At 46.5% G+C, this 20630-nt stretch overlaps 1 protein-coding gene across 2 annotated transcripts in view; it reads left to right on the top strand.

Annotated features, from left to right (window-relative positions):
* The window catches only part of LOC117897409, a 61266-nt gene that overhangs the window by 33917 nt on the left and 6719 nt on the right, over positions 1-20630 (top strand). For both annotated transcript variants that reach the window (XM_034806234.1, XM_034806235.1), the window contains exons 3-6: positions 19496-19651; positions 19714-19914; positions 19974-20124; positions 20289-20357. In XM_034806234.1, the coding sequence (XP_034662125.1) occupies positions 19496-19651; positions 19714-19914; positions 19974-20124; positions 20289-20357 (577 nt within the window). The remainder of the gene's footprint in view (positions 1-19495; positions 19652-19713; positions 19915-19973; positions 20125-20288; positions 20358-20630) is intronic.

Genomic DNA, 20630 nt, shown 5'->3' with positions numbered 1-20630 from the left:
GTGGCGGTTTCACGTTGTTTGAATGAATGTTGTGCCCACCGCACATTGCATGCATAAAGCAGTTGTGGTTTGAAAATTGTTTTATATAACTGAGCCACCAATAAAGGTACAAAATACAGTTATCTGAAAATAGGTAGATTTTTCTTTATGGTAAATGTCATTTTTGAGTTTCCTTTTTCTTTTCTTATTAGGAATATAAATAAAAAACAAAAATGGTATGAAAAATATAATAAAAACAATTTAAATCTTTCCTTATTTATGTTTTCTAGTTTTATTTATTTTAAAATATATTTTTTCTCAGAATTAATTCTTGCAAAAACCATCGGTGGAAAACTTGTCGTATAAGTTTCGTGTCTGTGTCGAGATGTGCATATGCATGTGTGAGTGAGTGTTGTGCCCGTTCCATGCTACAGGTATGAGTGCTGTGCCGTGGCGTGCCTGCCCCCATGTGGGTGTTGCGGCTGCCGCTGAGTTGCTGCTGCTGCTGCTGCTTCGGCTGCTGTTCTTAGCACCTTGGCAACTGGCGCTCAACGGAGTGCCGCAGAACGGAGTCTGCCCCGGCGATGACGAATGTGAATGACTTGCCTCGAGACATGCAGTCAACTTGACGCGCATTTGTCTGGCAATGCGTCTGACCATATATGCATGTAGACTGTGGGCGGGTGTGTGTGTGGCGAAGCGGGGAGGGAGATTTTTGCATACTCGTATGTGGTGCACTCATATCTCTGTTGCTGTGTGGAGTCTGTACTGATGTTGTTGTTGTTGTTGTTGTTGTTAATGTGGTTGTGCAACATTTGTGCTCTGTCAAGATGGCGTCATTTGCAACAGAAGCAACAGCAGTAACAACAAGGACAGCTACAGCTCCCTGCTCTAGGAGCCCTCACGCCCTGTGAGAGGGCTAACAATCTGTTGAGATACATAGCAATGACGTTGCCATAATTTGTTTTATTTTATGAAGTTTGCGGTGCAAAAAGTTGGAAATCAAGACAACTTCTGTGGCTGTGTGCAGCTCCTGGAAATGAATTGAATTAAAGTTCTTAAAACGAATCAAAAATTGAGTTGTTTCAAAGAAATTATTAAAATTGTGCAAAGGAATGGAACTTTTTCCCAGAGAAAGTTGCTTTAAATGGAAATGAGAAGGGGAGTGGTCTGTGGGGGATGTGTGTGTAAAGTTTTTCCGTAGAGTTTTCCCACTCTCCAACTTACATTCCAACTCATTTGCATTTCAAGTTGCTGCACTTCCATGGAAATCTCTCTACTATACCATTAACCCATTGTTCTTTCAGTTTTTTAGTTGTTGTTTCCTTTTTTTTCCGCAGTGCCCATGATCCGATGCCAATTTACATTTACAACTTTTAAATCTTATAAAACTTTACAATCCATGCAGTTTATGCCTGGGATTTCATTTCAAACGAAAGAGGAACAAACAAAAATATGAACATTCTGTTTACTCCCCCGTTTGCTCTCTGTCTGTCCGTCCGTCCGTCTGTCTGTCTGTCTGTCTGTCTGTCCTTTCTAGCAAAAGTTTGCCGCCCCGTCGTGCCTTTCTTTGTTTTCCCCGCTGCGACCCTGGACCAACGCTTAATTCAATTAATTTTTATTTAGTTTTTCATATAATATTTGCTCGGTCTGCACATTTTTAAGCAAATACCCGACTCGCCGGCTAAATGAAATGTTATTTGCATAAAAATTTCCATTTCAGTTTTCTGTTCGCTCTTCTTTTTTTTTTTCTTTTCATATTTTTCATGTCTGTTCTGTCTTTCCTTTTGTCCTCTCGCACATCTCGGGACTCGGTTCTATCTCTTTGGCCATTAACACACAGTTTGCTCTTGCCGGCATGCCCGACAACATTTCCCATGGTTTTTTTTTGACTAAGCGTATTTTACACATTTAATAGGAAAAGCTATCGCATTGTTTCCAGCTTCTTGTAGAATTTTTTAGTTTTTGCTTAAGAAGAAAAATGGAAAACGATAGAGACGGAATAAAGAAAAAGCGTTTGGGCCTCGTAGGTGGACTATTGAGTCGTTTTTGTTGTTGTAAGCCGCGAAAGAAATTACTTTATTTTAATAGGACTTCATTTAATCCAAGCGCATTATGAGGACAGGCCGTCAGCAAAGGCACAGAAGAGGCAACACAAAAAGAAAGGGAGAAAAAAACAGGGCCAAGCTGGCGGGGAGCCACAGCGCTTGGGCAATTTGGTTTCCCCATTCATTTCGTGGCGCACGCTGCGTATACGCAATCTGCGATGCTTTATATTATAAAACGGTGCGTGGTGGCTGGCTGGGCTGGGCTGGTGCTTGTAAAGGCTTGGAGGGGCCAGCCAAATGAGTTCTGGGCCTCTGTAGAGCGAAAGACGACAGACAGGCAAACCAAACAACAAACACGCCCACTCAAGCACATGCATAATACTCTCCCTTGAAGATGTGGAAAGAGTATCTGTTAGATCCATGTGCATTCGTTGCCATGACAGCTTTATGAATGAATTCACTTAATGCTGCTAATTGAATGCGGAGAGATTAGGTTCGTGACAGGTTCCAAAATAATACTTATTTAATGGGAATATCTTTCCCATATCAAGAATAGAGATTATCATGAATATAGTCCCAGCTTGATGGCAGAGTTTGGGGGCTCGTCTTTGCTTGATAGGTTCGACTGGAGACGCACAAGCGAATGCTGCAAGAAAATGCTCGAGAATAGGAGTTACCTTTTCTTGTTATTGGTTGCCGCTGTTGGACTGCTACAAAATGGAAAAATTCTGCCTCTAACTACATAAGCCATATGTCATTTACCCTCCTAAAGAGTATACAAAAGTGAGTGAAACGAGTGTGAGACAGACCCGACGACAAGCAGCTTGTTTAATACAAAAGTTTCATTTCCGCTTTTCATTAGCCCTCAACGGTGTGACACAAGCCGGGGCCCTGAATGAATGTTTGGTATGGGGCTGGTAAAATGCGTAAATACCACACACACAAGCACAACGCACACTCACACACACAGAGAGACAGCAAGAGTCACACACATTTAAGGCCATAATGAGATATATACAAAAGCTGAGCCAGCTCAGCGCCAAATCGGGCAGAGAGCGAGTGTAAACCTCTAACCACGTGTTAATTTTACTCCTTTTTGCCTCCTCCTCTTCGGCTATTTCCCTGCTCCTCGTTCTGCTTGTGGTTATGCCCCTTCATTGGGGGGACACTCCAGCTCCCAAAACACCCCAATCCGTACTTGCCGTCCATCCAATTTCTGCTGTTGATGTTCTTGTCGTCCTCATTGCCTCGCTCGCTCTCGCTTCCTCTCCCTGAAGTGAACTAAAAAGCTTGAATGGCGCTTATGTCGGTCGGGTTCTATTTGTCGGGCTGTGGATATGTTGATGTTGTTGGGGGCTGCCTCTGCCTCTGCCACTGCCCGAGCCACTGCCACACAGTTGTTTTTTCTCTTTTGGCCAAACGGCAGCCAACTAGCTGCTATATTAACTGACTTACTGGGCCCGCCCCCGTTTGCCACATGTGAGTGCAAACACGCAGCGTAATGAAGTAGCCAGAGAGCCAACCGTAATGGCTGACTGAGCGTCATAATAATCTCAGAGTGTGAGTGCGTGCGTCGCTCTCTCTATGTGTGTGTGGGAGTGTGTGATCCTAGTGGGAGTTGGAGATGGTAAAAGGCAGTGAAAGATACAGATACACAGGCACAAGTGACGCCGTCAAAGGTTATTCAACTGCCACGCACAGCACGAACCGGGGGGCACAGCACCAGCACCAGCACAGGACTGACTGGTGGTGGTCCCTCTGCAATGTGTGAAGGCTTCCCTTTTTCTCCTCCATTCCATATGCCATGCCACAGATAGATAGGTAGACAGATGGCTATATGTATGGATGGATTGCAGGGCTTGCTGGCTGGTTGCTTGGCCGGCTGGCTGGCTGGTCAGATGGAAGGGAATGTGCAATACCGAATGGAATTCTTGCATTTGAACCTAAACATTTCCCTAAACGTTCCGCATCCGATTCACTTTGCACGCCATTTCCGCTGCCAAACATGTCTGGAGGCGACTCCAGGGAGCCGAACCCTGGCATGCCATTCCACAGCGTTGAGGCATTTTTCGGGCTGGCGGGACGTCTACTATCTGATGCAAGTGATGCTAGTCTATCAGATTTAGATTTATCAGCTGATTTATGGCCATGCCTTACTTTGGGCTTGAACAAAATTGCGACTTAATTTTCTTATTTTTCGCGATATTGTGTGTGCCATACACAGACCACTTTTGGATAAATAGAACCCAATTAATGGTTAGTAAAGTGTCGCTGCGCGTGTGCTGTCAATTTCTCATTAAGTTTGTCGGAATCTGTTCAATAATGAACATATTTTGGCTGTTTCTTTCATCTTCCATTGTGCCTATTGATTTCTTTATCTAGAGTTCTCTATCTTTACATCTATGCCCATTAGAATCTGCTCCTCAAGCTAGAAAATATTATTGATTTTTGCTTTTTTACATCATGAGAGTTTTAATAAACTGAATCAGCGTGCGAGTCTGCTTCTGTCTCGCTCTCTGGCTATGCCGTTTGCGTGGGATGCGAGAATCGTGTTGGTGGGGGGCGCGTCCTCTCATGATGCCGGCGCGTGTTCAATTATGTGTGTACATTAAGCTCTTCCTGGCAACAGGACCCAGCAGCTACCCAGCCACTGCTCCACCCCCACCAACAGAGACATGGAGCGGCGGCCCTTTCATTATGATTATTATTGAATTATTTGTATTATTGCATTATTGGTTGGTGGGGCAGCCATAATACGAGCAGGACACGAGCAATGAGCCCGTGTGGCAGTGTGTGCGTTTGAGGAAGAGCAGGATACGCGCAGGATGCGACTGAATGCAATTTTTGCACCGGTAAAGCACCCGAAGCCAACGGCTGGCTGTCTGATAATATTTAATTTTAATTTGTTTATGCAATGGATTTTATTTTTGTTCCTTCTTGTTACTTTTATGTTGTTGCTGCTGTTGTATTTGTTTTTTGTTGCCTTTGTGTTGCCTGAAACTCCAATTACCAGGTCTATTTGGCCTGGCGGTTAATGAACGCTATTAAAAGCAAAAATAAAATAAAAACTTTGTTTGATTTTCAATTTTTCGTTGAACACGCCCCGTGCGCCGTCTGTTTGTTGTTTGTATTTTTGTTGACTATCGAATTTCCCGGACCTCGGCCCATATGTTGGCTGTCATAAAATTGGTTTTCGGGCCAGCAAGTGGTCGAGTAGGTGGCATGCAGCAGGCTGCAATTTGCCAGCAGCTGTAGAACAAATTGCACATTACGCATACGCCGCATATGCTATGCTGTGTGTCTCTCTGTCTCGCTCGCTCGCTCGCTCGCTCTCTGTGTGTATGAGTGGTGTTTTGGGTATGCCACTTAGGCAAACACAAACACAAACACTCGATCCAACAACTGTAAATGCTTGTTTGCCTGTGTGCCGGCCGTCGAATCGTCTGACAATGCCGTTTTTGTTGGTTGTTTGTCTAAATTTAAAGCACTCTCAGGCGCCCCAAACACAAGGGTATTCCCTCGTGCTAATATCATGGGAGATTCATAATGTATGTGTATATATCTTTATATAGGCCTACGCAACACACTGTCTGCGTTCATTGAACTTCAAGCGAGCATCTGAGAAGATTTTTGTTTACTGCCGTTGGCCAAGTGCCGAATGATGAACAAACAATTTGGGTTCTAATTAAGTTTGGAATTTTCTACTTATTTGCCAAAATTATGCAGGGAAACCGGAGGCTATGTGCACGCATCAACGTAGTGCGGCCAGAGATTAGCCAGACAAATATTTGGCATTGTAATTGAAATAATTTTCAGCTGGAAAATCAATTTGATAATCATAATCATTATGTTGTTAAAATTGTTCCATTTCATAGTGCATAAATCTCGTTAGCCGTAGCAAAAACGAGCAAAACAATGCTGCTTGCTAATGAATCATTTTCGCATTCCCTTACACTTAGAAAGAGACAGAAAGCGAGAGAGAGCGAGAGAGAGTAAGTGGAGGAGCACTCCAGAGAGCATAGGACCCAAGGCTTAGCTGCCATGGCAACATGGCTATAATCGCTCTGCCATTTTTCGAGGAATCGTTTATAATCTTTTAAGACCACTGGGATGCTGATGCTGATGCTTCTGCTGCCACTGATGGTGATGCCATTGGGGCCTTTTCTTCACTGAATCCGCATCAAAATGTACTTCCCAAAAGCACTCACACAGCCCACACTGCGCCCACTTGAGAGGCGAATTAATAAAATGAAATTTGATAAATGAATGTGTTTAACAGCATTTAAAATTTGACCCCTCCTTCGCCCAATCATCCCTGCCTATACCTCCCTCCCTATACCACACTCTCTCTCCGTTTGTGTTCATTTTTGGTAAAATGCTTTTCGACGCCTCACAAAATTTCATTTTCAAAAGGAAATAAAATTTTATTATACGTTTTCTTGAAAAGCACACAGAGAGAACGTCGTCGGGCGAGCATTTTCTATTTCCACTGCTTTCATTAGCCAACGGCTACGTGGTGCAATTTTAAGTGTTACTTTTAATTTGTTTTCCTCTGTCCGTACACCTACAGAAGCCAGTGTGTGTGTGTGTGTGTGTGGCAGTGTGAGCTTTTATTGCTTATTAAGCGTTTTTAGTTCAATTAAATCGCATAATCGATTAAGTCCCTCCGAAGTCCATGTGCCCTTTACACCCTCGACTCGCTCTCCTTATTGCCAATGGAGTCGATATCGTTCTCGTTGTTGGATACGCTCAAAAAGGGTATTTTGATATTGCTAGAAAAATAGTTGAAGCCGTAACAGAAATAATTATAAGTCATTGATCAGAAGTGGTTTCTTCTCAGGTACGTCAACGATCCGGTTACGCTGTTTCTATTCAATTCTACTCAACAAATTCGAATTGTTTAGTTGCTTCATCCAAAACCAATTGAAATGTTTCAGTATAACAGCCGTATCGTATCCAATATTATCCTGATCTCAGTTGCCAGTTGAACATGAAGCTGTTGGTGTTGCAACTTCTGCTCCTCACTGTCCTTGTGCTGTGCCAAAAAAGCGATCCAAAAGTGTCTAGATCTTTGTTTGATGCTCCGAAACTATGCCGAAAAGGCTACGTATTAACGCCCAAAGAGCGATGCCGTAGACGAGCACGCGCACATTCATGGAAGTATCAGTGGATGGGTCAGGGATGATCATAATCCCATAGCCGCATGTCGAAAATTGTTCAATAAATATCGGTGGATCGGTTAGTGTATCTTATTCTTCGTATAGCAAATTTGTCCACACCTTCTTGGCTGTCTGCTGTTGTCGTTGGTTGGCTGTTTCGCTGCGCACTCAGACGTGCGACGTAATGTCTGGCACGGCTGCCATCGTCATCTGACACCACGGCACTTGGTTCGATGACTGGGTTCGGTCCGGTCTGTAGCCTGGCCAAAGCCCTGGCTCTCTCTCTCTCGCCCCCACACCCGCCCACACAGTTGATTACTTGCTGATTGCTGACAGCCAAAACACAGCGCCAAATAGCAACAATCATCCTGGTCTGGTCCTGGTCCTGCTCCTGCTCCTGTCTGCCTTAATTTCCCCTTCGTACCACACGGTGAGGCAGAGCTTCAGCTATTAATTGATTTGTTACAATGAAATTTCCACACTCAATAAAATAAGTCTGATGAACATTTCCCTTAATGCCAGGGAGCTTTGCTGCACAGCTGCCTGCTGCCGTCCAGACAGCAGGTTATTCCCTTTCGGACTCCAAGATTGAGGCTGGGCTATAAATAAATGTTATTTACTTTTGGAGAGTCGTCCGCTCTAGATATAATGTACTTTAAGCCACATTTGTGCGCTTTTGGTCACTGGCCAAACTTGGCCCACAAAAGTGCAATAAAATAATCATAAATTTGCACATTTTGTACGCCACAATTAAATTTTGCAAATTTGGCAAATGCACAAAAATGGGTGCCACATTTTATTTGACATTTTTATGAGATTTTGTCGTCGTCGTTTCACATTCCCATATAATCCCATTCCCCTCCCAATCTCCCTCTCCCCACAAACCATTCCCACATAGCCCATTCCGTTTCCAATTCCAATTCCATAACTGTTCGTTCCCTGGTCAGGAGGAGGCTGGTTTTTGTTGATTTATGAAGTTGATTGGCTGCCTGACAGACCAGACCCGACTTCTCCAAATGGAACTTGTGTAGTTTTTGGTTCCCCCCCTGCACAGTCTTTTCGTGCAGTGTATTTGCGTGGAGCCGCACGCTTTATCGTTTATTCCACATTACTCAAGTCATAATTAAGATCTTGGCAGGCAGGCGGCAAGGCGGTGGTCGTCGTCGCACTGTGGCTCTGTGTTTGGTTGCCTCTTTGCCGCAGCATCGCAGCGGTCATAAATTGTGGAAGTGGCTCATTGACAACTTCATTTCCGCACTTGGCGTGCAGGCAACAATGAGAGCAAGATGTTCGGCGGGCCAGGCAGGGGGCAAGGCGGCCTGTGATCCGCTTCTGATGATGTTGCATCGTGAACGCAGCGGCGTCTTAGCTCACACGCAACGTGCCGCCAAATGACATAATGAACTGCATTATTTATGCGACACACTGTGCGAATGCCCCCAACAAGAAGAACTGCAGGGGCAGCGGCACTGGCACTGGCAAGCTGTTACTGCAGCTCTTCTTGGGGCAGGCCACAAAGAGAGACAACAAGCAATGCGTGTGTGCCAGTGCCATGGACTGTGCCTCGTCATAAAACTGCTGACATTTTGCTGCTTTTGCCATATGATGTCACGACAGCCACAAGTGCAACAACAGCGACAAACAGTTGCAACGGTCGCTGCTCGCTGGTCGCTGGTCTCTACGTCACGTGCTGCACACAGCTGTGGCAGTGCATCGCACTCATAGGTAGAATTCTGTGGGTCATCGTTCATATAGTAATATTGACAGACCGCCAATGATCGATGATGCGCTGTCATTCCGTGGAAAGATCAACAAGAGCTGCAGTTCATTATGTGGCTTGAAAACGAATTGATTAAGATTAATCGATGGGACAACAGAACAAGCTAGTGGGAATCAGCTGGCACATCGCTTGTAACTGGACATTGTCTATAGGCCTATCAGATTACCATTGTATCTGCAGAAATTTAATTGTTACTTTCTACGCTCTATTCTGTATCCCTATATCTATCGGTGTAGCTCGTATCTAATAGCATTTGCAACTGGCAATCATTCACACATTTCAGCTTATCCATTCATCTGTCTGTCTATCTCATGTATCTGCTGTATCTGTGTATCTATGTGCATATCTACTCGTATCTGCATATGTAGCCATCCATCAAATATCCAATTAAAGTCCGCTCATGCATCTTTCATCAGTCGACTCGACGCTCTGCCAGCTGCCATCTAATTAGTCTCGACAAACATTGACAAACAGATGCATTATTGCATTTCCCAGCTCCATTTTCTGTTGGCCTTTTTTCGTTTCAGCGTTTGTTTGGAGGTTTCCCCACTACGGTCTGACGTTTGGGTCTGCGAATCGGTCGTGGTGGGGCGCTCTGTAGGTCTGGCGTCTGGTTCTGGGCCCTGGCTCTGGATTGCGGTTTGTTTGCTGACAATTTGCAACTTTATGCATTTGCCTATAAACTATTTACAGTGTCGGGACATTTACCGCTTTTTGATTACGCCGCATTTTGTTTGTTTCCTGTGTCCTTAATTTGCGCACCAGCACACAGCACTCCATGACTCGTTATCTGTCTGTCCATCAGTCAGTTGTAGTTATAGTTACAGCCACAGTCACTGTGGAGATACTGCCCCCCTCCCGTCACATGAGAGAGAGATAGATTGATACTCTTCCTTCACGCAGGTGGCGGTAGTCGTTTCACGCGCTTTTAATTGAGTGCTTCCGCTGCAATTAACAAGTACAACGCGTCCAGAAAGGGGAAAACGCACCGCCGCAACCACTGGCGCTGACTGGTTGACTGGTCAGCAGCAGTGCGAGCCTTTGGGTCGGCTCGTCAGAGGAGCTGGCCAGCTGGCCAGTTGATTCTCCCCTCTTGACTTCTAGATTACAGCATACTTACGCACTAATGCCTCTTTAAGTTAATGCAAAACCATTAAACGTGTTGACTGCCACACTTTGGACCAGACCCCATAACAAATTGGCATCCCTGTGTGTGCCTGTGTGTGTTTGTGTCTTTGGCAAAGGGCAAAACAATGCATTAAGTAAATTAATCACCAGCCAAATACAATTAACAATCGAATGTTTCATGGGAGCGTCGAGTCCTCCTGTCTCTTGCCCTTTCCTGCCCGCTGTTTTTGTGCCTCATTTTTAATTTCCGACGCGCGTGTCTCGGTGTCTCCGCTGTCTCCTCTTACTTTTTATTTATTTGTTGTTGTGTTTTTTCGTTTGGTGGCAAATTCATTTACAACACACAAAGTCATGTTGCCGCTAATTTGGCAAATCGATCCCTGGGATGCCTGTCGGCGAGCTCTCCGGTTTCAGAGTATTTTATTTTTTAATTTAAAATCCCTGCCGCCTGTCCATGGCACGCAACAGCAGCAGCAGCAGCAGCGTCACATTAAACGCATTTTCCAGCGTGCGAGTGAGAGAGGGGGAAATCACAACATTTTTCCCAGCTTCCTTTTGCTACGCTTCTAACCAATTTCCATTTCCTCACTGTCCCCACACTGCCCCCGCACCCCCGGCTTTTCCAGCTGCCAGTTTTACAGTTTGCAGTTTAGTTTTGCAATTTTCCGGCTCAACGATAAATGCAAATAGATTTCACCTGCAGACGACTACGACGACAACGACAACGACGACGACTACGACGATGTTTGTCCAATATTGAGAGAGAATCTTTAAATAAATTATGCGCATGGAATTTTCGTAGCCAACTGCAGCAGCAGCAACAGCATCAGCTTCGGCTTCTGCTTCTGCTCTTTGGATACGTTGCATGCAACATCAGAGTGTAGCTGTTGCTGCTGCTGCTGCTGCCTGTAACTGTTGTTGTTCGCTTTCGGCTTTGGCATGTTGGGAGTCATGTATGACTTTGACATTGACAGCATTGAGGCAGCGATATGGAGGCAGCTTACAGCTGGCAGGGGGGGAGTACTGTGATTACACATACAGCAGCATGGTTATGGGGCAGGCAGAGAAATGCTACAAAAATTGTACATTTTACGCTTATTTACATTTGTACAGTTAGTTTTTGGCATGCACTGAAAGAAAATGTTGGCATTCGCTTGTCAACCGTTGACAAGGGTAAAGGCTGTGGCATTGGGGTTGGGGCTGGGGTTTTGGGGGGATTATTGGTGCTGTCAATATTTGGCAGTTTACCTTTTTGTGACAGCCAATTGAATGAGATAATTTATGCAATGAAAGAGACAGTAAGAGAGGGAGAGAGAGCAAACATTCCCTCTGTTTCTGTCAGCTCTCATCATTTCCGTCAGACATCAGTCAATCAGTAAGGATGATTGAGCCTGCAGCTTTGCGTTTGGATTATGATAAACGTGTGATGGACATATGGCCATAAATCGCCTTGGGTCGTTCTCTGGGCTTTGCTAAATTCATTTTCTGAGTGTAGTTTCCATGTGAGCGACCACTCAATTTCCGCTCAATCCCCCCATGCCACATGCCGTGTGCCGTGTGCCCTTCCCTGCCACAACCACGACGCCGCACAACTCCATTCAATTAGCAACTCATAATAACAATAATTTTTCTTTTGCAATTCGCATTCGGTAAAACATTTTGCGGGCACGTTCATTGGGCCAACAGTGTTCGTGACGCTGCCTCTTTGGCAATGCCACCGCCACCGACCCCGCCCCCTGCCCACCCCCTTTGCTGCTAAAGAAGCCGCACTAGCCTGCCCCGTGCCGCGCCGCCTGCCTGCTGAACCCTGAAGCCCTAGGCATTGACTGCAACAATGTTTCCTGTTAAATGATGCATAATAATCGGGTGCGAGCGAGGGAGGGTGGTGGGGAGGGAGGAGCAAGCACCCACAGGAGGATAGAGAACGCTGCTGAGCTTTGGTGGCTTCAGTGAGGTGAAAGGAGCTGCTCCCTGGCTGGCTGGCTGGCTGGCTGGCTGCAGCGCGACTCAATGGGATGTGGGACAACATTCCATGCTGGGAGGCACTATAGAAATCACTCGTAGATACGGGGAGGAGACACAAACATGCATGACGTACCGTCGTCGTACTACGTATTACAGTCATGACGATGACGATGACGAGAACGACGACGTTGATGTGATTGTGATTGTGATTGTGGATGTGTGTGCCGGTTGCCGCTTGATGGTTGCTGCTGCTGCCTTGCCGGACACAGACCGCAATATAACCCATACAATTGCAGAGGCATGTCCATACTTTCAGCTTTTCACACACATTGTATGGCACTTGCCTCCACGCCCACACCCTCGATCCATGCACCATGCCCACCGCCTCTGCACTTTTTGGGAACGCCCACCTTGCGCTGAAATTGCTGACGGCTGCGGCTTGTGGTTGCACTTTGCTGCGTAGCTTACGAAAATTCCCTTGGCTTCCGTTGGCTTCCACCAAAAACTGAGTTTCTTCTTCAGCTCCTGCTTCATCTCTTTCGCGCTGCTCCTTGCACTTTGTGTATGACTGTGTGTGAGTGTATGTATTATTTACTCACTTGAACTGAAACATTTTTATAATTTTCTTCTCTTTTTTCCTCGGACGTTTGTGTTCGGTGGTTCACATCCTCATCTTCGCTTGACCATCGGTTTGTGGTTCTGGTTTTCGGTTCTCTGGCTCTGTCCAGTGGCTCTCCTTGTTTCTTCTTATTTTCTCGTTCGTTTTTCGGTTTTCGCTTTTTATTATTTTATTGCATCTTTTGTTGCTGTTGTTTGGCTCGTTGGCTATTGGGCAACATTGTTATTTTCTGCTATTTGGCCATTGACTATTGATCAGCCAGCGCTCCCCGCTCGTTCTGGCTCTGCTTCTGTGTTCTGGCCATGGGTTTTTGTTGCTCCTGCTTGTACTCAGCATTTATTTGTATGCATTTACCCTGGGAATCTAGGAAAAGAAAGGTATATCAGATATGTATAATGTACATCAAAAAGTGGTATTTAGGGAACAGTTCTGTCTAGCAGAAAGTCGTTCTCAAGTGCTGGCGAATGATCCGCTAATGATCCATCTGTGGCACTCTCTCTCTCTCTCTCTGCACTTCTTTAACCGTTACTGCATGCTGAGAGAGTCGCTCGTATTGAGAGAAACTCGCTCAGAGATCGTAGCAGTGATAAGAGCTGTCTGGGCTTGGGGTTTCCGAGTGCAAGCGAGATGCAAGACGCTGCCCATTAATTACGTTGTGTGAAAACAAAACAAATACAAAATGCACCAATTAAATTCTTAAATATCATTCTAAACTTCTTTCAGCAAATAAATTGCATTACAGGGCATCCCTTAGTCGATTTCCATACCACAAACATTACTTGCTTAATTTTAGTTCCTCTGCTTTTTGGCATTTTTTCCAGCAGCTTATTTATTTATTTGGTTTTAATGCATCTGGGATACGTTCTCTGTCTGTCTTTCCATCTGTTTGTCCGTCTACCCCTCTCCCTCTGCCTGACTCTTTGTCTGTTCATCGGGTGGAGTTCCAGGAAACTGTATTGAGTCATTGGTAAATGGTTTACGTTTAACCCATTTAAAAATGCCAACGCACAGAAGGGCTACAGAATTGTATTGGAACAACTGATGCCCATCATCATGGTAATCATCATTCACATTCACATTCACAGCCACATCATCATCATCTTCAGCCGCATCTCATCCGTTCGGGGTCGTTCCCATTTCCCCATTTAGCATACAATGTGGCCAAACAAAAGTTGCATGGATTAACTCCTCAGCGATGCTCTGGAACTCTGTTGTTGTGTTGTGTGCCCCATTTGGGGGCAGCAGCAGTACCCTCTGATCTGGCCAATTCTGCAGCGGCAGTCTTTTCCTGCACGGGCCCCACGATTCACGACTCCACTCTCTGTTCAAGCACCTATTCGGCAACACTCGTCGAACCGCGTGGAACTCCCTTGTGCCGCAATGCAAGCTCTGTCTCTGCCGCTCTCCCGCTTTCCCGCTCTCCTCTCTCTCCGTTTCAATTTGTTGTTTCTGCCGCTGCCGGTTTGTTTGTTTTCATTGCCAGCGAGAAATATTGAACGGAAATTTTACAATATGATTTATTGAGGGGGAAATGCTGTGTGCTGTGTGCTGTGTGCACTGTCGTCCTGCACAGCAAAGCACTGGACAGAGCATACGGCGTGCCAAATTTCAACGGAAATGAATTCGTTTATAGCCAGAAACATATTGTATTTTGGTTATCCGCTATTGTGACAGCCTTATGACTCTCTCTTGAACATGCGAACATGGGGTTTGTTTTTCTGGGGTCTCCAGATTCCCGCAACCAATAACCAGGCAGGTTGTGTTGTGTGTGCCTCGAACTGGAGAAATGGCCAATTAGGATTGTTTATGCAATACACAATTGAATCCAAAGAATTGTAGCTTTGGTCTTTGTGGAAATTCATTTGGAATTTCCTTTAAATTCTCATCAATGGAGCGTAACATTTCCATTCAAATCCCACCAATAATCCTTTAATAATCCAAGGGAAAAGTTTTCAACAAACATATTTGCACATGACTGCCAAGTAAATTCGAACAAAGCTCTTTTCTATTGTTCTTCAGTCGAATTGGGAGCGGGGCGGAGCTGGCCAGCTTTCACAATGGTTGGCTCCCCCCAGAGGAGGGATTTGGTGTGGGTGTGGGTGGGGGTGAGGATCTCTGGCACACGCCCCGAACAACATTTAGATAAGATTCCTGCCATCCGCCCCACACAGTACCCCTGGGAGCAAGGGACCACGGGGTCTGCGGCCTGGGGCTGTGACTGTGCGTGCAATGCAAATTGCCAAAAGGAAATTTATTCCTGAACTACTGAATGCGAATTTTCCAGAGCGCCAAAAGTTAACCAAATATGTCAATTGAAATGCTTTGTGTATGCGTGGCAAGAGGATGCCGTTGCCGATGCCAATGCCTTGGCATGTGGCAAACAAACAAACAAACAAACAAAGCGCAGGACCCAACTAACCAAAGCGGAGCTTGTAGGTTAAAAAGCAATTTATCTTTGACTTTTGCCAAGTAAATTCCCGCCATTGTCTAAAGTGGTTGCCCCATGCCTGGACAGGCAGGACTAGACCTTGCCACCGCCACATGTGTGACTGTGTGTGGCTGTGTGGGTGCCGAGTTTTTGGCTTAAAACTTGGCCCGAAAAGTGTGTGAGTCTTGGCTTAGAACTTGGTTGGTTGGCTTGCTTAGCTGACTGCTGTGTGTGCACATCTAACTCGTTTTTCCCATTTTCAGGGTATTTGCAACCACTCAATTACACTGCAACCACAGACATTCAATTGAGCAGAGCGGCAGCAGCTCTCTTTTATTCGGCCCTGCCCTGGCAAAAGGCAAACAATGCACTCCGAATGGAGAAATTATAGCTCTGTGGCAAGCAGCAAGCAGCAAGCAGCACGAAGCAGGCAGCCAGTTGCATTGCGATGCCTGTGGGGACGACTTTTCAATAAATTCTCGTACCGGTGGCATTTGAAAATTTGATCAGAGCAGCACGTAAAACTATTTGAACTGCTAACCCAAATAAGCTCAGGCATTCATGCCACCGCAGTGCCTCAGTAAGCTGCAGCAGCTGGGGCATGCCACTGCCACAACTACGCCAATGAACTGTACGAGTGCAATCAATAGAAGCGATTCAAGTTGCAGCAGCAACTCTCCAGCTACAAGATACTTTCTGTGCAACCATAGAACCTCCCACACGCCTCTGTCCCTCCACTGCGGAGTCTGTGGAATGCCACGGAATGTGCACACGCATCTTCGACTGCCATACGATCTGCACATCTCTCTCCAGCTCCAACTCCATCTTTCCGCAGACTTGTGGTGGGTGTCCCCCGCCACCGCTTTCTATGGCTGCTGCTGCAACTTGCTTTACCTCTTCTTCTCCTTCTCCTTCCCTGTCTCTTTCCTCTTTGTGTGGTGGTTGGGGCATGTAGCAGGAGCTTACATTTATGCGCGAAATTGTCGTATGCATTTGCACATTCATAAATTCTCGTTGAGCGCCCCCAAAGCGACAGGCGAGCAGAGCCAAAAGAATGCTCTCTATGCCATTATAGTGTGTGGCACTTAGATGGAGAAAGAGTGAGTGAGGGAGAGGGAGAGCGAGAGAAAAGGGGGTGCAGAGGCGGCATAGTTGGCAGAGTCACTTGCAACTGGCAACCCGTTCCTCTCAGCTGCTGCTTCTGATGCTGATGCTGCCCGATGCTGCTCGCTCGTGTGGCATTTAAATTTCATTTTTAATTTGCCTTTTTCCTCCTTTTTTTTCTGAGCTTCCCTGCCGTTCCCCTCCTGCATGCTACAGGCACATTTTATTATTGCATTTTATGCCAGCGCGGGGGCAACCTTAGAACAGCACGTCATTAGGCGATAAATTATCTCAAGCGCGTTGCATTTTGCATAAAATGTTGCCGCTGTTACAGCCTTGGATTTGGAGCGGTAAATGTGTGCCAACAGCTGTGGCACAGACGGGGGGCCGGCAGCAGCATTAAAGGATGCCTGGCAATTTGAATTTGTGAAATTCCATTGGGGGCGAGTGGCGGCGGGGGCCCAGCAAAGGCAATCTGCAATCCAAACAGTTGCCGTTAGATGGAGGCCAGTGGCAGTGCAAGGGCCGAGACTGGCAGTGGGACCCGAGACACAGACAGAGAACGAATCCGGGACGGCGACGGGGCTTATCTATCCACAAGATGTTGCCGTTTGATAAGCTCAGCGCAGCAGCCGGCAATTTATGTGCCAGTCAGCCCCACTGCTGCTGGTGGTGCTGGTGCTTCTGCTGGTGCAGCAATTGCAGTTGCATTCATCATCGACTGCAGCAGCAGCAGCAGCAGCAGCAGCAGCAGCAGCAACAGTTGCCGCATGGAATGCACTGCCGTCGACGACGTGCGTTCAACTATGCAAATTTTTGTGTGCAGCTCCCATCTCCATGTACCCCTGGCAAGGGGGGAGAGGGAGGAAGACTGACTATTGACTTGCAACTTGCTACAACTTAGTAGAAGTCAAGAGTGTATGGGTGTATTGATGGGGCATGCTTCTATGTCCATGTCTGTGTCTGCGTCTGTGTGCTTCTTGTCAAACAGCATTCAAGCACGATTCTGGGAAACATTCCTCTCCACTGAGTTGACTGAAAGAAAGAGCCTGAGACTGCAAACGTTGGCAGCGATTGGGGGGGCAGCAGGAAGACAGATTTTAATACAAATGATATGAAATTATGTAGCGAGTGGATCGAGAGCGGGAGATAAAGCGTTGTCTGGACGAAAGCTGAATGTCATGACAGTTCAATCATTTGGCGACGGAGATTGCAGATTGCCGGCTCCGATCTGGTTGCAGGGCAGAAAAGTCTATGGGGAGGGGGGGAGAGTACGATCCCAATCCAAGGCATAATTGATAGTGGTTTAGAAAGCTGTGTATGCCAGCAGCAGCGTCAAGTGAATGTCCGCTGTGCAGCAATTAATCTGAAAACGCTTAACGATTCCCGTTGCTAACGACTCTCGAGGACATAACGCTGCCGTTGACATACCCAGAAGCAGGACAACGCTCCCCTCCCCCACCATTCGAGGCGATGACAAATGGTTTTAGTGCAGAGAATGACAAAAAATCGCTGAACTTTGACTCCGCCCAGTGGCTGTACCTGGCTCGTGTCCTGCCGTGTGCTGCGCTGCACTGCCCCTGTGTGGCATGCCGCGTCGTTAGCCGTGGAGTAGTAGTTGCCGAAGCGCAGTTAAACGCCCAGCCATTGAAACAATTACGCTATAACAATTACGCCCTGTGCTGCACATGCAACTGCTGCAAGTAGACCCCTCCTCTATACTCCTTGCTGCATGACTCGTGTGTGTGTGTGTGTGTTTGTGTGTGTATTTGTAAATTTGCCGCACTTAGCGTTGTTGCTACTGCTGCTGATGCCACCGCTGCTGCCTGCCTGCTGCCTGCCTGCTGCCTGCTGCTGACGTGGCAGGCATTTCCATGCGTCAAATTGCCGCCAGGGCATTGCGTGTAATTACAGCAATAAAAATTGCAACACATTGCGTACAAACATGCAACATAAGCAGCGAGACAGAGACAGCGCAGAGCTGAGTAAATTCCTTGAGTCAGAACTTTAAGCTACATCCCGATGTGCAGCAATTATCTAATTTATTAAAGTTAATTTATCAAAAACCGAAGCAAATATTCCACAGATGAGCAGAACTCCAGTCCATTCCATGCCCTGTCTCTTGCCACAATTTGTGTCTCTGGCTAACGAGCAGTCAGCAGTTGGTAGTCGGCATTCGGCCACAGCTGAGTGCATCTCAGTGGCCTCCCCACTGGCCACTGCCACTGCCACTTGGGTGGGCCAATCGGTGCAGCTAACTCTCACTCTCTCTCCCACTCGCTCGTCCTTCAAGCGGAACGCAAGTTGATTGCATTTTTAGCATAAATTTCAACGCATTTGACTAATGTCCGCACATTTGTTATTTGCGAGAGCAGCGCAGCGCAGAGCACCCCAAAACATACTGAGGCTCTTCTGAGGTTTCCTCGCATTCGGTGATTTTTCATCAGCCACTTGGACGCCCAACCACTGGCACTGGCCATTATCGTTGGTCTTGCCACTTGCTGCGGCCACAGCGCAAAACTGCAGCTAATAGATACTTGTACTCGTAATGTTGCAGTGGACGAGAATGATGTTGATGATGATGACGAGAATGGGTTATGTATGGACTCCCAGCAGAGTCGTATGCAAATGCAGGTATCAAGCTTGGCCTGAGCCTGCGCCCGCTGGCCATGTAATTGTCTTAACTGCTTAATATCACGTATACGCATTGGAAGAGCAGCCAAAAAATGAATAGCCAGAGACAAAGCCACTCGGAGCCACACGAGACGACTCCATGGTCGCGTCAACAGCAGCATAGCAGCGGCATAAAAATTAATTAACTCACCAAGTCTGGCTGGACACGCCTGCAGCCCACGTATCGTGGGTTCCAGCAAGGCGGAGTCTCGCAGTCTCGGACTCTGATTCAGGGACATAGACAGTGCCCAAAGCACAGCAAGAGCTCTGCCTCCCTCGCTCTCTTTATTATTTGCCATTTTCGACGATATTTTTGTGAGATTTTTTGTTGTTGCCGGCTCTGCCAGCTGTGTATTTATGGGCATTGCAGGAAAAACCGCAATGCAATTGGCATTGCTGTGCTGAGGCGTGGGCGGGACGGTCGCCCGTTCGGCTGCTAAGTGAAAAGCGTGAAATTTATAACGGCCAATAGATTAAGCTAGAATATAAATAACATTTTCCACAGTTTTTGCTCTTTTGTCGATTGTCTGGACATAATTTATCCACGTCTGGATGCTACACGTCTGTATTGCTAATCAATTGATTATCCCTTGCTCTTTGGTCTGTTTGCAGTTGCTGCCGCCATCTCACAACCGAAGAACACAAGCGCCCTCCGACCATATTTACAGATCAAGAAACATTCCGTCACCAGAGTGACAATCAGCAAGCCGCATGCCCCCTACTACCTGCCATGCGTACCCATACTCAATCCCTACAGTAACTATCAGGGTGAGTAGCAGCCAATCTCTCAAAGTTCCATAAAGTTACAGGTGTTTCCTACTCTCTGACAGATAACCAACCGCTCTACTGCAGCTGGTATCGGAATGGTGATTCCATCGAGAAGCTATCCATACGCAAAAGTGACTTTTTCATCTACGAGAATGGCACACTGCGTCTGCCACCAAATGAGCGAGCCAGCGGCGTTTATCGCTGCAAGATCGAGTGGGATGAGTCGGGTGTCATCTCCGACAGCATAACCGTCGAGTATCCAGGTGAGATAAAAATAAACAAATCAAAAGTGCGCACAGCTAAAGATGTTTTCTCTTTGCAGTGCTCAAACGCATGTTTCCCGGCCAACAGCAGACGGCTAATATCAGCGCTTCGGAGAGCAAACCCTTGGTCCTAAGTTGTCCCTTTCTGAGTGTTCCCGCTGCCCGGATTAGCTGGTACTTTGGCAACGAATCCCTGGCCAATGACAACAGGCGAGTAAAGATCAGTGTGTGGTAGCATCGAGACTGGACCAAAATACTTCTCCCATTTACACTTGGGCCAACTCTTTGCAGCCAACGCTTGAAGTTTTGTGTGTGGAAGTTTCGTGTGCGATGGAGGAGTGAATACTAATTCAAGCTTTAATTTTCCATTACAGTGCTCTTATCCTGTCGAATGGCACATTGATTTTGCGGCATTTACGCCGCGAGCAAGCGGGCAAATACAAGTGAGTAATTGGGCATCAGAGTAATTGCGAAAGTGTAGGGGAAGGTAGGAAGGGAAAGTAAAGGAAAACTAACCAAGACTGACGTGAATTTTCCATTTAACTGGGGGGTGCAATGGTGCTGCTGTTGCTGCTGTTGTTCGTGGTGGAGTGGCTAAATCAACACCTTTGCCAATCCATCCATCAGACGCACTGCCATTCACGCACCAGGCCCGGTCCCGACCATCGACCAGTGGTCAGGGGCCGCGTGTGGCCGTAAACAATGCATTAATTAAC

This window comes from Drosophila subobscura, chromosome O (assembly GCF_008121235.1).
Source record: "Drosophila subobscura isolate 14011-0131.10 chromosome O, UCBerk_Dsub_1.0, whole genome shotgun sequence".
NCBI classification, from domain to species: domain Eukaryota; kingdom Metazoa; phylum Arthropoda; class Insecta; order Diptera; family Drosophilidae; genus Drosophila; species Drosophila subobscura.
Note: the sequence above shows the minus strand (reverse complement) of the source record. Positions and strands in the feature narration are given on the sequence as shown.